At 42.6% G+C, this 25,092-nt stretch overlaps 2 protein-coding genes across 2 annotated transcripts in view; one reads left to right on the top strand and one right to left on the bottom strand.

The window, feature by feature from the left end:
- Positions 1-25,092, top strand: part of LOC131990075 (pyruvate carboxylase, mitochondrial-like) — a 314,152-nt gene that overhangs the window by 178,349 nt on the left and 110,711 nt on the right. The window lies entirely within an intron of this gene.
- LOC131990076 (leucine-rich repeat and fibronectin type-III domain-containing protein 4) overlaps positions 2,505-25,092 on the bottom strand; it is a 41,668-nt gene continuing 19,080 nt past the window's right edge. The window contains exons 3-8 of the mRNA XM_059355471.1: positions 22,654-23,265; positions 21,982-22,144; positions 19,824-19,994; positions 18,125-18,286; positions 16,685-17,419; positions 2,505-6,061 (exon numbers count right to left, since the gene is read on the bottom strand). Of these exons, the coding sequence (XP_059211454.1) occupies positions 4,699-6,061; positions 16,685-17,419; positions 18,125-18,286; positions 19,824-19,994; positions 21,982-22,144; positions 22,654-23,239 (3,180 nt within the window). The 5' untranslated portion in view covers positions 23,240-23,265 and the 3' untranslated portion in view covers positions 2,505-4,698. The remainder of the gene's footprint in view (positions 6,062-16,684; positions 17,420-18,124; positions 18,287-19,823; positions 19,995-21,981; positions 22,145-22,653; positions 23,266-25,092) is intronic.

Raw genomic sequence — 25,092 nt, 5'->3', positions numbered from 1 at the left:
GTATCTTTCCTGCTTTAAGGTCCCTCATCAAAAGAATTCAACTAATACTTTCAGACTATGTGTAACACAGCTGCAGAGTTGCCATGGAAAAACCCATTGGCTGGTAATCATATTTTAATGCGCTGACCTTCTTTGGCTGTGGTGCAGAGCTGGTTTCTGTCAGCACGGTGCAGCACTGGTCCAACTGGTCTGTAGTGCAGGAGGTGTGCGCTGAGTCAGCAGTTACTCAGCAGACTGCAGGGAAATGCATCATACCTTGATAAAAACCGCAAATGTCAGAGGAAGTTTGGCTAAAGGCAGCCATGGCCTTTCAAGACACACACACACACACACACACACACACACACACACACACCGTGAGCACGCAGAAACACGTAACCAACACTGCCACAAGGTTATCTTGCAGTGCGTGTATGTGTATGTTTTGTATATGCCTGCATTAAAAGGTGAGTTTGTGTGTGGATGTGTGTGTTTGTTACTCAGCATTTTTTTAATTAGTCAAATTGGGCCAGGGTTTGCCTACGGCAGAGAAAGCGGAGGGAGGGCTGGTGTTCTGCACTGTGTTGTTCTTGCCCGTCACACATAAGTGCGCGCACACACACACACACACACACACACACACACACACACACACACACACACACACACACACTGGCAGACAAACACACACTCACACACACTGGCAGACAAGCACACACGCGACTCTCTTTCTCAGAGGTGACGGGTGCACAGACTCAGTCCTGCTTTTAATGTGGCCACTTATGAGTCTCAAATCAAATTGTCCTTTAATATAATATCCTGGGACACACACACACACACACACGCACGTACACAAAGTGTCTCTCTCTCTCGTTTTATTCTCCTGGTGTCACTGTTGATGTCCTCAAATTAGGACACTGTCTGCCACTCTGGTGATGTCTGGTGTCTAGAGCTCAAGAGACAAGACAACATATGTATGTGTAACACCACACATGAGTTACCCTGTCAGTAATAGATTGTGGCAAAGTGCTTGCGTGACAAAAATGCCACCAACCAACACACAGAACGAGCACATTCAGCCACAAACACACACACGCAATGAAAGCTAAACACAATGACCTTCCTTCACTTCTCTCCCTCTCTCCCTTGCTCATCATCATCTATTTGTCCATCTCTAGGTGTGTCAGCATTTTCACATTCCTCTCTCTCTTTCTCAGTATCTCTCTCTCTCTCTCTTTCACACACTCCATTTTGGGCCTTTAGCAGCGTCTGCAAAGGGCTTAATAGAAAATGAAAACATGTGAGAGGAGAGCTAGATGAAAACACAGAATGAGATTGAGGATTTTTTTTTCACCTCTTTCCATCCCTGTCTGCCTTTCTCCCTCTTTTCACGGATGTGAGGCTTTGGTTCCAATAAGCACTACTTTTGATATTTAAATGAAATGACTCTCTAATGCGGGTACTGCTGATCCAACTGAGAATGAGCAGCAGTGCGCTGCTCTGTGCAGCCCCGTTCTCTCTCTGTTTTTGTTTCCTGCCTCCCAGACGCCTCCCTATGGAGGTGTTGTGGATACACCCACTGGGATGAGAACCAGAGGCAAACCCTGAACATGCTGATGGGATTATATTTCCCATGTAGCCTGGGAAATCCTCGGGATCCCCCAGTAAGAGGGCGATGACGTGGCTGGGGGAAGAGGAGGTCTGGGGTACCATGTTCCACCAGTTGCCACTGTGACCCAGATAAAGAAAATGGATAAATGAACTGATGTTTTCTAGATCATGTTTTCAAATGTACTGTTGTCTCCCCTTCTGCTCATCTATATTTTTAGAAGTTTAATTGGCTCTGTTCAGTTGCAGATTGCTGCCAGCTCACGCCTTTGCTTTGCTGCTAAATTAGTATTTAACTCAGCTGCAGGGAGCAGCAAAAGGCTCTTGTAATGTTTTACATTAAAAACCCAGCAGATATGGGTGGTAATAATAAAGCATCAGAATCATGATCCATTAGTCTTGACAGCATTTAGTTATTTTTCAATCCACCCATCTGTTTGTTGTCACTTCATCTCTTTCCTATTCTGTGTGTCATATCAAGTGTATCTGTTCTGTTTTTAGTCTTTGGTTTACTCGTATCTTGTTTCTGGAACTATTGATCTCCTTTACCTCAGTTTTTTTCTTTCTTCCGCCATCTTTTCTGTCTCATATGTTGTTTTTTTAATTACCTCAAGAGGGTTTACTTCACCATTACCTTCTAATCAACGCTGACTGACAAGTAAACAACTCAGACGTGCATGCGCTGAAGATTCTTTGACTCACAAGTTTGCCTTGAGCTCAAAACATTTTCTGACTGAGTCATCTTCACATTTCTCTCCAAACCCAAACTACACCAAAAGGCCAGCATTTCCTGTTCATCTGCATCCAACTTACTAATCTATTGCTCATATAAATAGCACAGTACAAAAATAGTAAAGTACGTCTGCACACAAACGCAACACACAACTTACTCCCTTGTGTTAATGAGTCCGTCTCTGTTCCATACATGTAATTTTTATTATTTATATCAAGTCCAGAGAACAATATTGACTTTGGCAAAATGAAATAAAAACAGAAAGGAAACAACAGTAATGGTTAAAGTCATCATTATTAATGTAGTTGGCTCTGTTTTATAGGCATCTGTTTGAGTGTGTCTGTCTTTTGGAGTGTGTGTGCTTGCCAGTTTGTGTGTTTTGTGCTGTGTGTGTGTGTGCATCTTCAACATCTGTTTTGATCTTTTTCTGCCTAGTTATAATCACCATTTTTTTGTTGTAATCATGACGATTTTTTGTCTAAAACAAAAAATCACACATTTTATATTTTGTATTTGATCCTAACATCATTCCCCAGAAAACTTTGAAAAACAGAAACACATGGTGCGACAAGTAACATCATTTTATATATATACTATATATATATGTACTTTCAAGTTTTCTCTTTTCATTTTTTTTCTCTTTGATAGACGTTTTTGAGAGTCTGTGGTCTGTGCCATTGGATCAATCGTCCCATAATAAGTTTTACAAAGTCTTGAAGAGTTTATATTGTAGGTGGCTTTTTTTTCTTTTTCATATCTGCTTCCTTTCTGAAAACATTCACTGTTTGGATTGAAAGTGAATCCATGTGGCACAAAGAAGTCTGAAGTCACAAAAATGAATTTGAAATTCCCCTTTAACATTTGCTGCTTTCTGACCATGCTACATTGCTGGAAAAAGTGGTTTTGGTGAAAGTCTCTTTAAAACACTTTGCTCATACGTTGCTCCCGCCAATAATCCTAAATTTGTACATTTATTCCATTTTACAGCATGTCCAGAAAGCGCTAAACCTTATTAAACACGGATGTAGTTTACTGGATTGCCTCCTCACAAACATTCATATACATGTGCGCACACAAACACACACAGGCACACTTACACACATCCTGTCCCTGATCCGTCAATGCATGCACATTTGTGCATCCATTAGCATTGTTCATTTATTTGGTCCATTATGATCCGACATCCAATATGATCTTGTCTTTCAGAATGCACAGGCGCACATGTTCCATCGTGCACCCCTCTCTCCTGTATTTTGTAATCCATATCGACTCCATTGTAATCCCGATGTCTTTCTTTTAATAATGTCTGTGCTGCACTCGCTCTTTCCAGCCAGTATCGATTGATCATGTCCAATGCACCCGGCCCTGTATTTATGCTCCCATAATCCGCAGGCACGGCAAGCCAAAATCATTGTCCAGCCACAGAGGACACATAAAAGTCACATTCATTGTGTTTGGGAGAAGAGTTTCAAAATGGCCGTCATTGTTGGAGTAAAAAACGAAACCAAAAAAAAACAGAGATAACAAAGCAGGACTGTGTCATTCAAATCTTCTTTTAGGGTCATGTTTTTGTCACAGAAGAGTGTTTCTCCAGTATTACCAGTTGTGTTGTTGTTGTTGTTTTTGATCCAGTGAAAACCCTGGTGGTGGTGTGGGGGTCTGAGGCCCTGGAGAGTTGAAGTGTTAGCGAGAGTCTGGTTCTATCAGTGTATAGGCTTTAGTGAGATCCAAGCTAGGCTCACGCCATCTCTGCCTCTGCTATATAACCTTTGTTCTGCTGCTCTATTGATGTGTTCCCCTGTTTGATTATGTCTCTCCCTCTGTGGCTATATATATCACTCACATTGTCTGTTCCTACAACTGTCACTCTCTTTGTCTAGATTTCTCGAGTTTTGTTTTTGTGTTCCTTCTTTTTTTCTATTTTTTTAAAAGTCTTGTATCACTTAATTTTAACGGATACAGCTTGAGCCCAGCTTTGAGCATTTAAAGACCATTTTTAACCACTCAGTCATTATGTTTCCCACTCTCCCTCTCCTTCTGTTGCATCTTTCCCCACTTATTTTTCTGCCCATCACTCTTCAGCCTCTTAAAAGTCTTCACCTCACTTCCAGGTTCACTTTCCCCTCTTTTTTTCCTCACTTCTCCCAGGGCAAATCAAGGGGCTGCACAAGTGAGACTCAAACCAATTTTACTCTTCTCCCTTCATCTAAACTCACAACCTTCCCCTCCTCGTCTGCAATCACTTCATCTTCCGTGTCCTTCACCCACAATCTCTCCCCTGACTTCACCTCTTTGCCCTCCTCCAATCAAGATCCCATTCAAACTTGCTCACAGAGCCTTTACCCCTCTTAACTTTTTTTTTTATTACAGTCAACCCCCTACACAACACTTTCCTCCAGTTCTTCAGCACTCCTTCCATCCTTCCCTGTTTGCCTCCCCTTGTCTTTTGCACTGCTCACTTTCCCCACAGTGATCCCAGTGTTAGAATTGGAGTTGGTGGTGTTATAAGCGTGGATATATCCCTGTTGGAACTCACAGCGCGCCCCAAAGCCCCCGGCACTTTCCTCATCGCTGGCTGTCGAAGAAGTTGTGCTAGTCGTTGAGGCGCACTGCACCAGCATTCCATGGAGAGACTGGCTCCGTCTTGTCCAGATCACGCTCAGCCGCTTGGCATAATTGACAGCACCATAGCGCTTGGCAACAGTAGCGGCTGCATCAGTCGCTAGGGCAACAGAGGAGCCCATATCCAGCGAGTGCCGCCGTTTGCTAACAGTCCCGCAAGCAGGGCTTAGAGGGGATAGAGGGCTCTGATAGGCCTGTGAGGAGTTCCATTTGTCCCTGCCTCGGGGACTGATTCTCCAGTCCAACAGCTCTGAGTCCCTCAGGGGTGCAGCCAGAGAGAAACTGGCACGATTGGCCAGTTCTCGCTCCAGACGGGGTTTTGGGCGGTCCCTGAAGTGTGACTGACGGGGCAGGGTGGATGAAGGGGAAGGGGAGTAGTAGAGGGGAGTTCTGTCACTGTCTGGGCTGTATGGCGGGGCCTTGTCCAGCTTCCTTTGTCTCACCACCAACGCCATCTCCCCTCCTGCCCCTGTCGTCGTCGTCGAAACAACCCCACCAGCTGAAAGAAACTGCTCCAGGTTGACTTTAGGTTTGGCCCTGGGCTTCGGAGGGAGTTTTGGAGGCAGAGAGGAAGCTGAATCTGCTTCTTCCTTCTCTTTGTCCTTCTCCTTCTCCTTCTCCCTCTCCTTCTCCTTGTCCTTCTCCTTGCCCTCCCCTCCTCTCTTAGATGGCAGGCCATTGGGCAGGACCACCATCATCATGTCCCCGGAACCATTTGATTGGTAGCACCCGCTACTGTTTCCCCCTTTGTCCCCGCCCCCTACACCTCCACTCTGACAGCAGGCCCCGCCTCCTGCCTCAGTGTTGCTGTTGTGGCATATCATGTGATCGCCATGGTTGCAAACACGGTGGCGAACCATGAGTGCCACGGTGAACACGAGAAGGGTGACGACAACAACACCGCCAACCAATATGGTGAGTGTCCCGCCCAGGAAATGTGCCTGTAGAGAGCGGCATGCTGGGTAAACATCTTTTGTGGAGAAGGTGGCACAGCCCAGGACCTTCGTTGCTGCTAATGACGTGATTGTGTCATCAAAAATGGCCAGCACACACAGGTTATAGTCCACACCGGAAACCAAGTTCTTCAGCACGAAGCGGTCACTGGTTGACGGGAGAATTCTAAAGAGGGATGAAAGAATAAGAAAAGTAGAGATCAGTTAAATTAATAAGCTTGTTGAGCACAGGATGTGTCGTGAAATGGAAAATATCTTCAAAAACTCAAAGCCGAGCCTGAAAATACTGACTATTATGGAACTGAGGAGAAAGGGTTGAATATTGGAAAAGAAGCAGAGGAAGGGAGGGGTGAAAGGATGGCTAGAAACAGCGCAGGAGTGGATACTGCAGGAGGGGGAGAGAGGGAAAATGAGGCTATTGATGGAGAGCGCGCCCAGGGAACATGAAAAGAGAACTCTGTCTGCTCATTTGCAGTGCAGGGCTGTGTGTATGTGTGCGTGCTCGTACTTGAATCCCTGCGAGAAGCAAACGTCAAGCCATTTTGTGGGACCTCACATTTAAAAAAAGAGGCCATTTTAGGTTTAACGGTCAGGGCTAGGATTACAGTGAAGCTGGGGCATTTTGTGGTTTCTGATTATAGGAAATGAATCTGTCGATGCATTGTCATCACAAGTGAGGGTGTTGTGTTTTGACTGCAAATATGTTCCTGCGTGTGTCTGTAATGAGCGAGTGCTTGCGTGGGATAATAAAGGGAGAAGTGCTTTGAATATGTCCTCATTTTAAGTGTTCGAGCAGCCGTTAGAACTAACAAACAGGGGAGAGGTGAAAAATAGAGAGATGGAGAGAGGGTAAAAACAATGAAGAGAGGTGGTGATGAGGACGGAGGGGAACAGGCTTTTTATGTAAGTTGTATCACATGCCTTTCCCTCTGTGCATGTGTTCATGCTTGTATTTAGGACTAGAATAAAAATCTATCTATTTTCATGTCAGTGGGTTTGTGTATGTGACATGTGAGTGTAAAGTGTGTGTGGGAGACTGGAGGACTGCTCAAGTGTCTGTCGCTGATGGGTATGACTTTAGCCTCTGCTGTCCAAGCCTCTTGTGTGGGCAAGTGTGTGTTTGTGTATTCAAATGTTGCTACCATGGATATTTTGTCAGTGATTTTCTTTCCTCTGCGTTTTTTTTTTTTTTTTTCCGACCTCCTCTTTTTCTCTCCCTCTTCTCGCTACATCAAAGGGCTTATTTGTATCGTGTGTTGCGAACCATTCCAGCTCCCTTTAGTCTTGGGCTGCATCTTTATAAATGCCATCTAATGTGACTCAGACACTGGGTGAGCCACTACAGACTGTCCCTGACCCTAGTCTGTTTCACATGCATTCAAAATAAAGACACCAACAACTCAGCCTTCTTGTTCTTAGTTTTTAAATCAGGAGTAGTTTCGCTGTTGTTACTTAAGCAAGGAATACATGTGAAATCAGTTTGACAATTTTCACAAACATATTTATATCAGTGTTTAAGAAATTATGGGATTAGATGTCTGGGAAACAAAAGCAGGAGCCTATTCTATGAAAGCCAGCGGGCAGACCCATGGATTTGGGTTACTAAGTAGGAATATTGATCTTAGATTTGACTTCTCAAGGCTTAAAAGTGAACAAAATTAGAATTTTTCTGAACAAAACCCCAGAATACCAACTACTGCACAAGTATAATTTAGGATTAAATGTTTTTTTAAACTTGTTTTGCAAAGAACCACATGTTGCGAACTCTGTTACGCTGCCTTGGCAAAGCTCCTGGATTGATTTAAATAGCAAGCACAGATCCAAACTCCTTATTTTCCAGCAGAAGCTCAGTATGATTTAATTAGGAATTATAATGCACTACCTGACAATATAAACTGTGCCAATATAATCTGAATAGACGCATGGGGTGTTCTCATTATAGCCACCTAATGACCACTGGATAAGGTTGATTTTTAGAAGAGAAAAAAATCCATATTCAAACTTATTCTCAGTGCAGGAGCTACTCAGGCCAGGTGTGTGTGTGTGTGTGTGTGTGTGTGTGACAATGGCAAATGTTGGCTTAACAGTGCAGTACTAAGCATCTTTTCATGCAATATCCACACATTAAATCTGTTTAAATCTGTTTAATTTAATTCATTTCCCAGAATATTTGTCACCTCTATATACTAATGAAATCGGTAAACCATTCTTACTCTCAAAATAGCTGAAAACGTTCTAATGTCTCCTCCAATTAATGTCCGTACAAAGAACTGTTATTCTTCAAGGTGTCAGGCAGCTCTGTGAAATGAGGGACACGGACTGTATTTCAAGGCCCAAAACTTCAGAGCTATAACTGAAATTGAGCAAGAAAGTTGCAAAATGAAGGTTTTAAATAAGCACTTTTTATTCATCTTAAGAAGTGAAATCAAACTCAAGCATTATAACCAAATATCTGAGGAATGAAAACCCATAATGAAAGCCTGTCTTGGGCAATCAGTCACACTGGGGGATATTGAAATGCCCCTGTAAAGTCCACTAGTACGAAGACATGGCGCTCCATCAGATTTCTTGCATGAAATATGCAAGGAGCAGCACTCGTAACGCTGCCGCTCCCTCTGTTTCTGAATAAAAGGCCTTGGTCATATTATAGGCTTGTAAAAAGGGCCTGAGAAATATTACAGTGGTTTCAGTTCACCCAGGGCTTTTATGTGTCTGTGTATAATTGATAGATTCCACAAGGCAGAGAGACTTGACCATCACTGTGGGGAGCGGTGTACCCGCATGGGAGGCCGCTTCCTGTAACAAAGGTTTCAATTAAATGAGTTTTGATATACTGACGCACACTGGTACCTCTTGTCCCCCCTTTCCCTCAATGCCGAGTGTCTCAGTCTGATTAATATTGCTGATATATTGTAGCAGGCTTTATTGCATTCAGTGCAAAAAAAGAAGCTGTATTGCTTAAGTCTTATACAAGCAATATTTGTGCTGATTCCCATTTGACTACCTGATACAGTATAGTTGCATTATGAATTATACTGTGGCAAATGAATTTCTCTGTGTGTATATATATGTGTGTGGATTAACAACTGGAAGCTTTTTGCAGTCTATGCTATGTGCGATAAACTGGTGCACAGCATCAAACTATTCAAATGGTTCACCATTGTGTGACCATGACTCATACACACACATACACACCTTGAGGGAAGCCTTGAGTCATTTCCTAATCCTGCCATTCAATACCCCTTTCTTTATCACCCTATCCTCCATCCTTCTTTTCAGCTCTTATTCAATCCTCCCTCCCTCAATCTATCCCCCTTATTCTTTTTCCATCCATCTTTTATGAATAGATTTCTTCTTTTCGCTGATCAGTCCTTTACCCTTATCTCTCCATATCCTCTCCCCCTTTTTTATTGCTTTGTAATCACCCGTCCAGTCTTTCCCTTTACCTAAATCTGCACCGGTGCACTCCTTTTTGTTCCATTTCTGACCCCTTTCATGGCACCCTCTTACTACTTGACTTACATTTTTAGAAGTGTTCATTCCCTCTGCACCTTCTTTCCTTTGTCTCTCTCTCTGTCTTTTACCTCTGCTGTATTTCTGCAGCCAATCAGCTCTGCTCGCTGCAAATCCTTCTGCTATTCTCAACGGGTTCTACCTGACCCCCCCAGCCTCTCTCCTTTTTACAATCACTCTACTATGTCTCTATTAGCCACAGCCATAACCACGTACCATTATTTAGCTTCCAAGGTCACTCTCTCACTCTCACTCTCTCCTCTCCTCTCCTCTCCTCTCCTCTACTCTCCTCTCCTCTCCTCTCCTCTTCTGCCTCACCACATCTCTAGTTGTTTTGTGAAATAAATCGGCAAGCAAATTCACTGAAATATACATGGAAGACCTGGACTCATTCAAAAATGCATGCATCTTTGATATGCTGATTCGCAACCACTCACTGCATTATGCATTTTTAACCATATTTACATCGCTGCTGTCACATGTACAGGCGAATGCACGGCTCTGCGGTGTACGCTACACATTTTGGACATGTGAAATGATATCCACCTAAATCCACAGTGCTCTTGAGACAATATATGATCATGAATATAAAGTGCAGCACGTATAACTTGGACTGCTGCTCTGAAATAAAATGAATTGATTGAATGGTTATGTGGAAGAGGCAGGGCTGCTGTTCTCATTACTTTCCCTGTATTTGCAGACACTGGCGTTGTGCTCCGTCACCTCACATGCCAAATGTGTGCGCATGTGTCCCTGTGCTTCTAATTATGGTTAAACCCTGCAAAGGCACGCATATACACACAGATGCAGGGAGAAAGTGAAAGAGACAAGGGAGTGCTTTGTTCAAGCTGGTGACACAGAAACGAGTAATTATTAGTACCCGAGAGAGAGAGAGAGGAAAGAAAAGAGTGATAGCAGGGGGATATAGGAGTGGTAGAATCCTGTCCCCTTTTGCTCATCCCTCTCTTCCCTCCCTCTTTCTCTCTTTCTCTCACTGCCTCATTCCTCCCTCTCTTTTTTTTCCTCTCTATCAGCGTTACCAAGTCTGGTGGTCTGACATCAGACAAGATTGGGCACAGAGAGCAAGAGAGACAGGGGAGAGAGAGAGAGAAAGACGAGCAGGAACAACAAAGCAATTATCTCCTCTTCTGGCTGACATCTATACTGCCCTCGTTTCCTTTTTTCCATGTCATGTCTTTTGTCCGTTTACCCTTTCTTCCATTTTTGGTCTTGATTTTGTCGGACTGTTTACTGTCTCGTTGGCTGTCTCCCTCAATTTTGTCTGATCTCTTCTTCTGTTTTCCTTGATCTGTCTTTCTGTCAGTCTCTCTCCCCCCCTCCCTTCTGTATTTTGTTTCATCCCTCCTTCTGTCTTTTCGCTTTCCTTAATCTATCCTTCTCTCTCTGCTTTCCCTCATTTGGCCTGATTTTCCCGCGCCGTCTCATTCAGTTGTTTTCTCCCTCTTATTCCCGCTCCTTTTTTTTATGACCTCCTTCTTCTCCCCAATCCCCCAGTATTTGTATTTCTCCCTCATTTCTCTCTCTTGTTATTTTAGTCGCATCATAAAAGGTAGTATGAATCTCCTCCTTCCGCTGACCTTACAGTATAATATAAGTTGACATGAGTATTGAGTGCTGACCCTTTCTCTCTTCCTTCCGTCCTCTGCCTCTGATGCAAGTTGACACATGTATTGACACAGTAGTTTAACACTTAATTACATCTTCCCCTGGGGTACTCTCTCAACTCTCAACCCCATCTCGTCCGTCCCCCCTCCTTATGGCTGTCTAAGCCTTGTTCTCTCTTCCTTCCTCCATCTTTGTCTCTGCTTGCCTCTCCTCTGCCCTACTGTTATATCTCTCCTTACATCCTTATCTATCCCTGCCTCAGCAGATGCACTTATCTTACTTCTTGTACGATTTCGTGTATTGGTTACCAGGCACATAGAGGGCTAAAATCGGATGCTGATATTAGTTTCCTCAGCTATCTCATATTTCATAAAACAAAGAGCCGTATGCAGCGTGACAAAACCTCAAAGCACCTCTGAATGTTTAAAGTAATTCATACCACATACTGTACTTTGATGCAGCAAAAAAAAAAAAATCCTCTGTACATTTTTAATTATATTTATGGACCAGTTCTGCACTCTGTTTGAAATATTAGTCAAATATATTATGTAATAGGGAGCAGCAAACGAGCGTTTTTGCCGTGGACATTATTTCCAGGTTCTCGGGCGGCTGTGGCTCACTGATTGGAAGGTCGGTGGTTCAATCCCTGACCATGGCAGCCATCATGACCAAGTATCCTTGGGCAAGGTACTGAATCCCAAAGTGCTGTATGTGGCTGTGTGTGAATGGGTGCATGAGCACCGTCTGTAGTGTAAAGCACTTTGAGTGGTCGCTAAGACTAGAAAAACTCTGTATAAGTGCAGTCAGTTTACCAATAATTTCTTTAATGCTTATATCTTCCTCTTTTGTTGCCCATTCCCCACACTCTCAACTGCCGGTGTCTCAGCATGTTCCTTTCCTGTGGATGTCACACTCACACTGTCATTTTGAACTGTGTGTCCCTTTTACTTTCATTATTCTCATTATTTCTTAAGCTCTGCATGATTTTCTCTCCAAATTCCCCCTCTCTCCGCCTTGTGATCATTTCTCTTCCTATTAAATTCTGTGTCAAACTTGGCACTTTGAGTGCCCAGCAGGGACGTTGGTCCTGTGGTGAAATGGGCGAGATTGTGAAGATTGTCACAGCCCTTACACTCTTGCCTGAACCCCATGAAACTTTTGGCTGTCAAACTAATACCACCCAGTGAAGTATTGTATGTATCTGAGAGTTATCGATATTGAAAATATTAAATGGTAAATGGACTGCACTTATATAACGCTTTTATCCAAAGCACTTTACACTACAGACTGCACACACATTCATATTGGAGGCCGAGGCTACCAGGGCACCATTGGAAATTCATTCATACACCGATGAACGCAGCATCAGAGCCATTTGGGGTTCAGTGTGTTGCCCAAGGATACTTCGACATGTAGGCTGTCATGGTCGGGGATCAAACCACTGGCCTTCTGATCAGTGGGCAACCGCTACTAACTGAGCCACAGCCCCCCTAACATCTATCCCATCAGATTACTGATGTCTGAAAAAGACCAGTCGTACAAAAGACACTTGTAGTTCAGAGATATTGAATAATGTATTTCGGTTTCAGAGGTTTTACCCAATGAACCTATACTGTACATTTAGAAGATAATCCTGCAAGAAATACTTTTATACCAGATGGATTTAGCTATATCTTATAAGGGGGCTTTACAGTATAATTCAGTAAAGTAACAGAATCAACATATGGCACCTGACACATCTGACACTGACTCAACAAAAACGTAACCTGACCAGCTTTTTGTGAGGCTGATGGGCTTCTGGATTATGTCCCTCCTTGTATGTTCTGTGGTTTACAACTGAACTGTTCATCTCACGCCTTCATACATGGCCTTACGAATATGGAATTCTTGCAGCAAACTAAAATGTTGCTGAAAAGACACCAAATTTTTCGAACAGATGGTACCAGAGGTCGCTCTACAAATGCTGCCTCATTAACATTCTTTCTCCTGTTCTTTGTCCTTCAGGTAAGCTGGACTCGTGTGGGCAAAAAAAAAAAACATACCCATGTAGCTCACATTGCTCACATTCAACCAGCAACCTTCATAGATCCTTGGTTATTGTATTGGCGGGCTTTTCAGAATATCTGAATGCCATGGCAGAGGATCTATGACATTTTCTTGCGCTCAAATCAAAGTATGATACTGTAAAATTGTGGCAGAGCTCCAGGAAAGCAGGCTCAGTTGACAGTGTCAGGGGAGCCGAGGGTGACGGGGTGAGCGGTGCCCACAGGATGCCACATGGACGACATCCCACCTGGCATTGTCACAGATGCCATCAGAATTAGACAAGCCAGGCTAAAATGGAGGCTGGTGTTGTCTGGCATGCGACTGACCTTTAAAGATGATTAAATCTGGCAGCCACACTCGGCTCTGCTGTTCTGTCATCTATATTTACGGTATAGACATCTGTCTCACTATGCAGCTCACTGTTTGCCCCTATCTTTCCTTGCTTTCCATTCTTAAATCCTCTGTTTTCTTCCCTGTCTCTGCACCTCCCCTTTTCTCTTCTCAATTCAGCAGAGCTGGTGTGTTTTTACCACCTGCCAAAGCACAAATACAGCAGCAACAACAACAAAATATGAACACAAATCCCCAAAAGAAAGCATGAAATCTCACTCGTCCATTCTCTCCTTTTGAATTCATAAGCCAGACTCCCTTTGGCCGACTCCTCTCTTCTCAGTCTAGCTAACTGGTGCGATATTGCGGTTGGCACTGGCACGTTGATAGCATGATAGAATCTATACTGAAAAACCCCCGGCTGCATTGTGGTATGCTTCCTTTCAAATCCTGCCCCCCTTCCATTTCCTCTTTATCTGTCCTTGGAGACTGATTTCCCTGCTTCCTCTCTCAAAGCCCTCAGACTTCTCGTCTCCTCTTTCAACCTTTCTTCTTTCCTTTTCCAATTTTATATCTCAATTTCACCTTTAAGATAGCCACAACTTCTCTATCTCTCCTTTGAGACAGTTATCCCTTCCCTCTGTTTTGTTTGGCAGAGTGATTTGTTTAGAGTTTAGTCAAACTTCAGATCGCTTACTCCCTCCTCGCTGAATTTCAGCATCTCTCCTGTGGCGCCGCTTGCCTTGGCCCAGTCTTTCACGCTTATCTCGCCTCTGTTTTGCTTCTCTGCTAGACTCTTTGTGTCTATCAGCATTTTCTTGTCTCAAGCTGCACAGCTGAGCCCTCACCTTTACCGATGCTGCCGCTCCATTATTTCTTTAAAGTTTGTTCCCTTAGAGAGGGATATTTTACCTGTGTCGCCTTTTGGTGTGCAAGAGCTAAATTCAGCCAGGGCAAATGGGATTTGAAGCAATATCATTAACAGCTGTGTAGCTTAATACAATCCACCTCAACAAGCTCCATGTTCAGCTTTTGTTGCACATTTTTTAAAGCTGTTTTATCAACTCTTGCTGTTCATATGGCAACCACTGTCTCAATGCATCATATATGCTTTGCTCTCTAAGCCACCTTTAATCTCTTAATATTGTAGATGCAGCTGATCAGCGAGGGAGTTAAGATCTCATTCGGTTCATTCAATTAAATCATGTAATTAGTTCACCATGTTTAATTGCCACAAATGTGTCATGGGACAGCACAGAATCTGCACTTGTCTGTTTTGATATGGCATTTCACTATGACACCTCTTCACCTCTTTGCTTTCACCACAACAAACCCGTCTCCATTTCTTCTTCCTGCTCCCTGGTGTAACTCATTGTTTCCTTTTTGAAAGAAGTCCTTCTCATCTGCTTCTTTTATCCCAAATTTCTGCAGACTCCTTTCTCTTCTGCTACACTGGTCCTCCCAACTTGTCCCCCATTCACACTTTTTCTTCCCTTTTTCCATACCCAGGTGTATTTCTGTTGTGTACACAAGTTTTCTCTCATACTTTATTTCAGTGATGGATTTAAATACCTCCCCTCCCTGTCTCCACCTTTGCTTCATTGCTTTTTCCTTGAGGATCATTTGGGCCCCACCCCTCTCTCTTCTCCACCTCACTGTCTGTCATTCTCTCTTTTTCCACCGATCCTTCTTTCATCTCAATCTCTCCCAAGGTGATTTGGGTCTAGCCCATCTCCTACCTTCCCCTCCTCCCTCAATCCCTCTCCTCCTACTTCTGAAATCTCTGAGGCCTCATTCCTATCTTAAAATTCACCCGTTCTTCGCTTCCGGCTCTATCCATCACTCAAACTATTAGTTCCTCCTCCTCCTCCCCATCCATCTTTTTTTTCATTCACCTTTGGCTGCCATCTTCCGTAGCTTCCCCTCAATCCCTCTGATTATACCTGCACACAGTTTTTCATATTTCCAATCATCTTTCCATCTGCCTGTCTTCCCTGTCCTCCTCCTGTCACATGGCTAGCTCCATTCACCCCTTCTCAATTCTACTAACAGCTTAATACCACCTTTATATAAGGGAAACCATATTCGGACCCTGCTTTACTGCAGAGTGAAAAACAAACATAAATGGCAGTCCTTCACTCCCCTTCTCTTATTCCATCTCACCGTCAGTGCTTCAGTTTCTGTTTTGCAGTAGCAACCACCCCACATATAAATATTTCATCAGTCTTTGCTTGTAAATAGAGGTAGTGAACTTCAATTCATGCCGGCATAATTCATGTACAGTGCAGTACATGTCAGTTCACCAAGCAGCCAAAATTGTTTGTTTTAAAGGAACTCTTTGCTATTTCTTGTCTACTCTTTTTGGCTCTTTGGCTCAAGTGTCAAACTGTATACAAATTGGCCCACAGAAACGCAGCGAGCAAAGATCAGCAGCTTTGCAAATTCTCACCTCATGTTTTCTCCCCAAAAATGTAACCTATGAGTTATAAGGGCAAGGTGTGTCAGTGGTATCCTAAATTATTTGTGATAACAAGAACAACACTGCAGCCCTTAACCTCCAATTCATAAATGTTTGAGTATTTTCCTCCTCTGGGAGTTGGTGGGTAAACACGGACAGTGAAGTGTAAAGGCATCTCATTTTAAATGCAAAACGACATTGTTTACTAAAGGTCTAAATGTTGCTTCAAATTAAAAATGACACATCCCATCAAGATCTTGACTTACTTCATCAGACATGTCCATTAATACTGGCCCATGCTACTGTATGTGTTGCTGGAGCTCAGAGTCAGACACTACTTCCTTGGCTCTCGATGTTTTCATGTTCCACTGCACACTGTCACAAATTTTGAACGCTCTCCTCCCTCAAAATCCCCTTTATTCCCTCCACTTGTCCTCCCATGTGCACCTGTTGGGTTTCAGTGTCATACAGTGATGGAGATAAATTATTAACTACCTTCGCCCCTCTATCCCTTCATCTGTCTCCCCCTTTATCCTTCCCTTGAGCTATCCACCCATCCATGTACAAGGTGAACAGTTGCACTACTGAAGTGTCATGCTGTAATAGATAAATATTTAAGGAGATTTGCATGAAAAGAGGATATCCACCTTTGAGAGGGGAAGACACTGACAGTCAGAACTGATTTGTGGCTGCATGTAGAGAAGAAGATAAAAGATACCTATTGGCAGGTATCTGAGCTACTGTAAGCGTAACATTTCACCTTGGCTCCCATTGTTTGCATAGTGAGTAAAGTGTGTTTAGCGGAGTTGGACTGACCTGTAGATGAGGGTCTCGTCGGCGGTGCAGTTGTACTGTATCTGATACATCCAGACAGCATAAACTGTAGACAAACGGCCCAAATCCCATCGGACCTGAGCTGAGGTTGACGTAACCCCTTGTACTCCAACCCTTCTTCCTTCCCCCTCATCCCCCTCATCGTCCTCCATGCTCCCTCCATCGGCCCTCTCTCCCTCTGAGGCCCTGCTACCATCGCCCTCTTCGTTCTCCTCTCCAGCTCTCCTCCCATCCTCCACCTCTCCTCCACGTCCTGCACCATTGTTAATCCCTCCGTTTTTCCCAGTGCTGATATCAGAGGAGCCCGGATCGGTCCGTAAAATCCCATTGGTCACGTTCCTGTTGTTTTTGGTGTTCACGTTGTTATTCCCTGTGTTTCCGCCTGCTCCGCCCCGGTGAGGCAGGGGGATTATTTTCAGGTCCACAGTGGCAGTCGCTTCGCCCGCTGCATTTATTGCGATACACGTGTATGCCCCATCGTCCCGGGCAACTGTTACTAAGATATCCAAGGTCCCGTTGCTGAAGGAGCTGGTCCGGGATGAATTTGCAATGATGCGGTCATCTGGTGAAACCCAGTGGACAACTGGCTCAGGGTCGCCAATGGAGCGGCATTTTAGTGTGGCTCGCTGGCCCTCCAGCACCCACAGCTTGTGAGTGTGGCGAGTGATGAGAGGTGGTTCACAAGTGAACTCCTCTTCAGGAATCGACCAGAAATATCTGAGAGACAAAGAAGGATGAAGCCAATAAGTGAGAATCCCTTTTTTGGCAAAGTACAGGAGTTTGTCTTGTTTTATTCCTCTGAAGTACGTTTGGCAGATTATTGTAGTACATTAACCTGAAGATCTATGTGCTCTTGTCTATCAATTTAAGGGTAAAGTTCAGTAAGGCACAACAGTATGAACAACTTCCCCTGCTACTCTGCAGAAAACAGGAATAAGCAAAGTGTAATTAATGGTGATAGCCATGACAGATGACAGCAGCAGATGCTCATTTTCCTCCTCAGTCATTTGTTTTGACTCCGTACTTTTGACTACAGGGAAAATTCTAGCAGAGAGATACAGGGAGGAGAAAATGTGAGCTATCAGAATAATGACTAGCAATTTCACATCATTGTTTCGTAACTCCATCCATAAGGCCTACCTGTCCTGTGAGTTTTTGCTCCAGTTCTATTCTTGCATACATGATGATCCAATTAAGATGTCAGAAAATGTGAGAACTTAAATTGGATGTGTGCTAAAACAGGACCAGAGCAAAAGCTTGTAGGACAGATTGGACCCAAGACAAGGTTGGAAAACAGTGATTTTCACTCAGTCTCAACACATTATTCAACCTGTAACTATTCTTCTTTTATTTTCTAGGCTTCATGATTAAAGAGATACAAATTGGTGTGTTAGAATACTCCATTAAGCTGCTGAAGTTTACCTTCCAGCCAGGTGAGGAGGTGTGGCACATGTCTCCATATCGTCCCCACGGATAAGCCGCCGTAACCATAGCAGTTCACAATTGCAGTGCAGAGGATTCCCACCGAAATTTAAGCTTATGACGGCATTGTAGGGGGTGGGACTTATTGCACCAGTCTGGGACCTGAAGATGACAGTAAAGAGGGTCAACAGTTAAATTGCACAAAACTTTAATGGAGTTTTAGTTTGACTTGTTTATAAAACCGATCAATAAGAAAAGATGATGATAGAATAGAATAGATGGAAGGATGAGTAATCAGCAGTTTGAGCACAAACATCAAAATAGCAGTATCTTGTTAACATTTTCATCAATATATTTTTCCTCCTAGTCGAGATTTAGTTTTTTGGTCACGTTTTTAATTGCTGTGTAAAATTGCAACAGCTTTCCCCCTTTTTGCACTCTTATTTAAAAGTGTTCCCTTTTAATTGCTGAGGATTCAGAGGAGGAGTTTAAAGGAACAAAAATGAATTTACCATAAAGTGAGGTCATCTTTAAGTTAATAACAGCTTGCTGTTCAAAATGTAGAAAAACAAGTGATTTTGAAAAACATCCACAACAGGCAGTTCAAAGCTAACTAAGAGCAACACTTGAGCATTAGTAGTTATAAGCATTTTACAGCTGGAATGCACAAAATAAAATTGGAGTAATTTGCAAATTTCAAGGATAAAAACAAGACTACTTCTGAGACGTCCCTAGAGCCAAGGAGTACAGCATAGTATCTTATACACCTGTATAACTATGGCACATTGTTGGTAAATACAGCACATCAAGCCAATAAAGCAGCGGGCTACCAAGCACAGAGTGTGTGCATTATATACATAAAGGCAAAATGGACTATAAAAGCAAGCTGCAATGGAAGGCTGCTGCATAGCACTTTCCATGGCTCCATACAGAGATAAAAAGCACAGCTGGCTAAGTTAAATGACTGTTTTATAAAGCTTACTGTGGTGAAAAAAACAAGTTGGAGAGAAAAGTCATCTAAACAGAACAATGGCAAAGTTAAGAAGCTGTTTATGGAAGCAATTATGTTTGAATTTAAATTTTAATGCATAGAGCTCTTTGCAAAAAAAGTTGATGTAAGTTTAATTAAAGTAAAGTTTAAATTCAATGTTTGTTTTTTTTTGTTTTTTTTACAACTGGCCTGATTTGAGTGCCTGTCTTTTAACACTTAATATATTCACATAATCACTGTAGGAAGTCAAACACACAAAATCCCAAGATTTATATATATATATGTATATATTTTTTTTTTTTACCACTGTCCAGTTAGTGGGCACTAGAAACAAGTAAGGGTCTGATTTATTCTTTGCTACACATTGTGTGAAATATGCCACTGCTTCATTTTTATTTGATAACAGAACAAAAAATGAAAGGATGAAATAAAATGTGGTTTCCTCGCATGATCTGTGGGCTGGTAAGAACAAACCGATTTACATACATACATACATATTACATACTCTACATTTTGATCATTGGATAGAATAATAAATGGTAAATGGAGTGACAAGAAAATGTTTCCGCCATTATTGTCTCCCCGTGTTTCAGCTCCAGATCGCCCCTGATGAAAACCGCTTTGGTGGCTCTGCGGTGTCTTCTGCCACAGAATATTTTCACTAAGCCACGTCTTAGAGAAACATAAAAGAAGAAGCTTAAGAGCTACCTTGCAAATAGGGGATCAGGAGGCAGAGTTCGCAGCCTGTTGGAAGTCATATCCAGCCTTGCAAGCTTGTACAGCTCCCCGAAGACTCCTTCAGCTATGTGGTCTATCAGATTATGATCCAGGTTGAGAGTGTGCAGACTGGCCATGTTTTGAATGGACTCCCACGGCACCCTGTAGCAAGGGAATAGAGGAACATTTCACCATTAATGGGAGATTAAATAAATCCATAGACTTGGTGCCAAGATTGGTCATTTATCCATGTTTAAGAGTGGATGAATTAGTTAATATCTTGAAATAAATGTCAGGTGTTAATGCAGGTGATGGTTTGTGTCCCTTGTGGGTACATTGACACCTAATGAAACAAGGAGTGTGCTGCTATTCCATCAGTCAGAGCTTTGTGTTCTGAGCACATTTCTAAGTTACTCTGCGGAAAATGGGAACATGCAAAGACTAACCGCATCAATGACAGAATACAACAACAGATGCTCACTTTCCTTCTCAATCCTTCTCTTTTTCTGGGTTTCACCAGTCCCATCTGTGACCCACTGCTGTAGTCATTTACTGTTCCCTCTTTTCCTGCATTCACTTAAAAACAGTTTTGGTCAAATTATACAGTAAAGATTGACGACTGAGAACCAGCAAAATAGAATAAATGTGAAGTAATGTATTTATTTTTTAAGCCAGGGTCACACCTACACTGTTGATTTAATCTTGTGTCCTGTCTTTATTGACTTCAATATAGTGTGTGCCTTCTTCTTTAAAGTATACTTCTGCTTTATCTGATAAACAATCTGAATGCTGAGCACAAAGAACCAGCTACCACTCAATATCCCACATTAGTAAGTTGATTTTCAAAGCTCATTTGGGGAGAATATATTGCTTTGTGTGATAAAATGAATTTAATTAATTAGTTTAATCACTTCAAGGGGAGAGGAAAAGTTGGTAAATTATTGACTGCAACAGCAGATGGTCACTGTGTTTTACTACAAAGTATACTGTCTCTGGACAATAGGCATGTGAGAAGAAAGAAGAACTAGGCTTAATGATTTATGAAATCACATTTGTGGTGTAGACTAGAAAGATGAAAGAGGATAGTGTTGCACAAGGATGCCTCTTTGATATTATCTAAATTATTGCCCACAAACACTTTCATTTGTTACTAAGCCCATCTTTTGAACAGGCCTTGATACATAACAGGAGTCAGGTATAGCCAACCAATAATTGGGTCATAACTTGCTATTTATTTTTTAATGAAAAAAGTTGTAATTGGCAATTCCCCTCCTTGCTGCAGAGCTCAACACCCGTGTCCCAGATAGACGAGCGCTTGAGCTCAGTTTCAGTTAAAAGCAGTTCTTGACCTGACGTGATCTGCTTCCAGTTTTGAGTAACCTTGACAAGAAAGGATGAGTGGCACAGTCTCACTTTAAATCTCCGTCTGTAAAGACTCCTTTCAATAACCCGAAACAAAAGGGCGAACAGCAGTTGCTAATGTATGCATCATTAAAACTCTCTACACTTTTCTTATGGCTTGGTGGAGGTTGGAAAGAGGCCAGAGAGCTCCTGTAGAGGAGACAAATGAAACATCTTAATCAGAACTGACAGCCAAAAGCTGCTGAATTCATCACCGCAGTGGGACACTACGAAGAGGAGAATAGGGGGTTGATAGAGAATATCATCATTGTTCTGACTTATTATTTAGTCCAAAGGAATACATACTGAGGCTGTCTCCATTGTCCCAGTTAGAGATGAGGGGAATACTACAGTGCGCTAAAGGACAGACTATATAGAATAGCTATGTCAGTGCAGACTCACACACAGTGGAGGGAGCTCAGACGTGTGCTCATCAAATCTTAACAAAATCGAAGTCAAAGAAAATTAGGACCTCATCAAAATTGATTCACTTTCAATTTCCTGAGCTTTTAGTCCGCTCCTCCCAGCCTCAGCAGTTTGAGCTCTTCTTCATTGTGTTTGCTGACTCTTGCGTGTTCTTCCACTGTGCCTTGAAATTTTGGGAGCTGAGCTGTGCGTCTGCAGCACACGCTGGAGACTGACTCCTGAGAGGAGCGTTACAGCGTGTTTCTAGTTAACAAAGCAGAACAGAGTACACTGTGTGAATGCACGATGCGTGTGGGTGATCACAACAGAGGCACAGGCTCACCTCCTGAGGTTATTGTAGGACATGTCGAGGTCTTCCAATGTGAGCAGAAAGTCGTCAAAGGCCTGAACCGAGACTTTGACCAACTGGTTGTTGTTGACGATCAGGTGCTGCAGATTGACCAAACCTGCGAGGTCCCTGGGTCCCAGTATTGTCAAGCGATTACCTAGAAACACAAATATGAATAACTAATTAAAGTTTTTAATTTAGTCTTTACATGAGTTTACCCCATGTTACCTAAAATTTTGAATTTCTTCACATGCTTCCACAGTAAACAAACTTAGACATTTCTTGATTGATACAGTTTGCCCTCCAATTCATTCAAATAATCAATAATTCAGTTTTTAGTTTTTTTGTTTTGTTTTGAAATGGTCATTTTGAAGGTGCACTATTCCTATTTTTAATATTTTTAACAAACTGTCATATCCAAGTACAACACCAAATGCCAAAAAAGTTGGGATGCTGTGAAAAATTGTCAAAACAGAATGCAATTATTTGCAAATCCTTTTTGACCTACATTTAAATACAATTCAAAGACAAGATTTATACACTCATTCTGAATTTGATTCTTTTTTTGTGTGTTTTACACAGCATCCCAACTCTTTTGGTATCTGAGTTGTGGTTCAAGCCAGCAGAGTTGTAGTTAAGTTAGAATAGGATACTGTTTTGGCTCACCATCCAAATGCAGCGAGCGCAGACTCTCCAGGTCGGCAAAGGCCATTGGTCGGATCAGATGGATGGTGTTCCTTGACAGAGTCAAATCAACCAATCCAGACATGTTGCCAAAGTCAATCCCGCCTACTTCCGTGATGAAGTTGTCAGCCAGTCGCAGCTCCACGGTGCGCCGGTCAACGTGTGGGGGGACAAACAGGAGTCCCTTGTCAGCGCAGAGCGTGCTGAGTGACTCCGAAAGGTTTCGACACACGCAGTGGAAGGGACAGGCCGAGACCACGCCCCACGTCTCCCCTGCTCCAATCAGAGAAGGCAGCAGGCAGCATGTGACCACAATCAGCCAGTGAAACGCCGGGAAAGGGACGGAGTCAGGAAGGGTTCTTTTGGTGGCCCTGGGGCAAGCACAGTGGACGAGATGGGATGAGGAGGACAAAGATGAGACGAGGAGAGGGGGGAGCAGAGAAAGAGAGACGAGGGATGGAGGGAAGAGGGAGGGAGAGCTGGAACGTTCTGCCCTTTGTTCGGGGTGGAGGTGTGTGTGGGGCAGGTGTTTTTGTCTGCTGGGATTGAGGGGTGGGGGGACAGGCATGGTAGAACGCCTGGAAATCCACAGACCTGCAGGGAGACAAAGAGAAAAAGTTTTATACTCACTCTCTGGGAAAAGATAGTTTATAAGAGATGTCTGAAGTGTGTTTATGTGTCTGCTTTCTGTCTTCCACCTACTCTGACTAGACAGAGCTGGAACGAGAGCCTGTTCTACACACATGCATACTTGTGTGGGCTAAGGCCTCCTCTTAAATGAGTACCACTCTGCACTAATGCCCACTTGGTGCTTTCTAGCATAAAATAATCCATATTGAGGAATGGTGGACGCCCCTGCAACAAATGCTTTCTTGCTGTAGCGCTCACATATACACTTGCAAACACACAGTCCCATGCGCCTCTACACTACAGTGTATCGCCTAGCAACAACATTCCAAAAGACTGAAAACGGACAGTCCCCATAGTAACGGTTATCTAGAAACCTGTGAGAGTGGATTAGAATTGTTATATCATTGTACCCTTTCTTAAGACACTACAGGCAAAATCACAGGTCAGTTTTGAGGTTTTGGGCTATTTTTCTCTTTCAGAATAGTAAAATAGAAAACCCCCAAATCAAACATTTAGGTGTATTTTTTTAACTGTATTTGATCCATTTGTGCCTGTTCATGTCTGTGTTGAGTGTGTTATATACTGTAACCTCAATATCACAGGCATCGCTAGAAAGCTTTTCTATATTGGTTGTTGTTAATAGTTAATTCAAATAGTCTTTTACATTAAGAATGTATGAAATCTTTAAAGGCCGTTTAAGTTCTTTCTCATGCTCTGAGCCATAATTCTCAACTTCAGCTGCACTTACAGACACCAAACTTAGCAGTTTTATTCCTAACTATATTCTGAAGGTTTTTACAGAGGCGTTTGTCTATATATCATTCATACCCTGATTAATAGAACATTTTGTTCCTAAAAACATGATGAATATTTTTAATGGCTTTTGACAGTATTTTCAACAACATAAAATAATAACTTTGAAATTTGCTTTATTCAATGTTCATATTTTTGTTCTGGAAATATATGCAAATTAGCACATATTCAATGAGTTAACACCTAATTTTCATATCTAAACATAAAATTTAAAAACTTGTAATGCATTTATTTTGTCTTTATGAAAATTACAAACTTGGGAAATTTCATAGTGATATCTAGAAGTTTTTTTTCTTTGTTTTTTTTAAATTACCCTATATACCTGCAGTGTCTCACCTTAAGACTGTGGGTCAGCCTTAATTTCACTGCAAGACTCAAGTCAAGCACAAAAGTAATGCACAGACCTCCCTAAATGCAGCTATGTGATGGTAAGGTAAAGAGATGAGTCACTGCCGCTGATTGGCATGCATAATAGTTGTCATAGCAACCGTAACCTAGATACAGCGAGAGTGACAGGGATTGTTGATAACAGTCACAGCCGCGGTGAGTCGAGAGAGGAGACAGAGAATGAGACGGTGAGTCAGAGACAGACAGACACAGACACTGTCACAGGAGGAAGACGGGTGTATTTTTATAGGAAGCTATCTGAAACTTGTGCAGTGGAGTAGAGCCTCGAGCACGGCGATTGCCGAGTGATATATAATGTATGCAACCTAATACTTTGAGTAACGTCAAGACATAACCGTATATCATGCTGACTGTACAGGTTGACGCAAATTGCCGGCTCAATATTTTCCATTAGGTGCTAGCTTTGCTCTTTCTGTGTGAAACTAGAAGAGGGGTTAGTATTTAGCTCGGATATTGAAGCAGTGTTGATATCAAAGTGCCGGGGTTTCCTGCAGTTTTTTAAACTCCCCTCCCACTTACATGATTTGTTTTGGTGTGCTTCTACAATGTGAGCTCTATCAAACTCCAGTA

Source organism: Centropristis striata, chromosome 17, assembly GCF_030273125.1.
Source record: "Centropristis striata isolate RG_2023a ecotype Rhode Island chromosome 17, C.striata_1.0, whole genome shotgun sequence".
Taxonomy (NCBI): domain Eukaryota; kingdom Metazoa; phylum Chordata; class Actinopteri; order Perciformes; family Serranidae; genus Centropristis; species Centropristis striata.
This window is presented reverse-complemented; position numbering and strand designations above follow the sequence as displayed.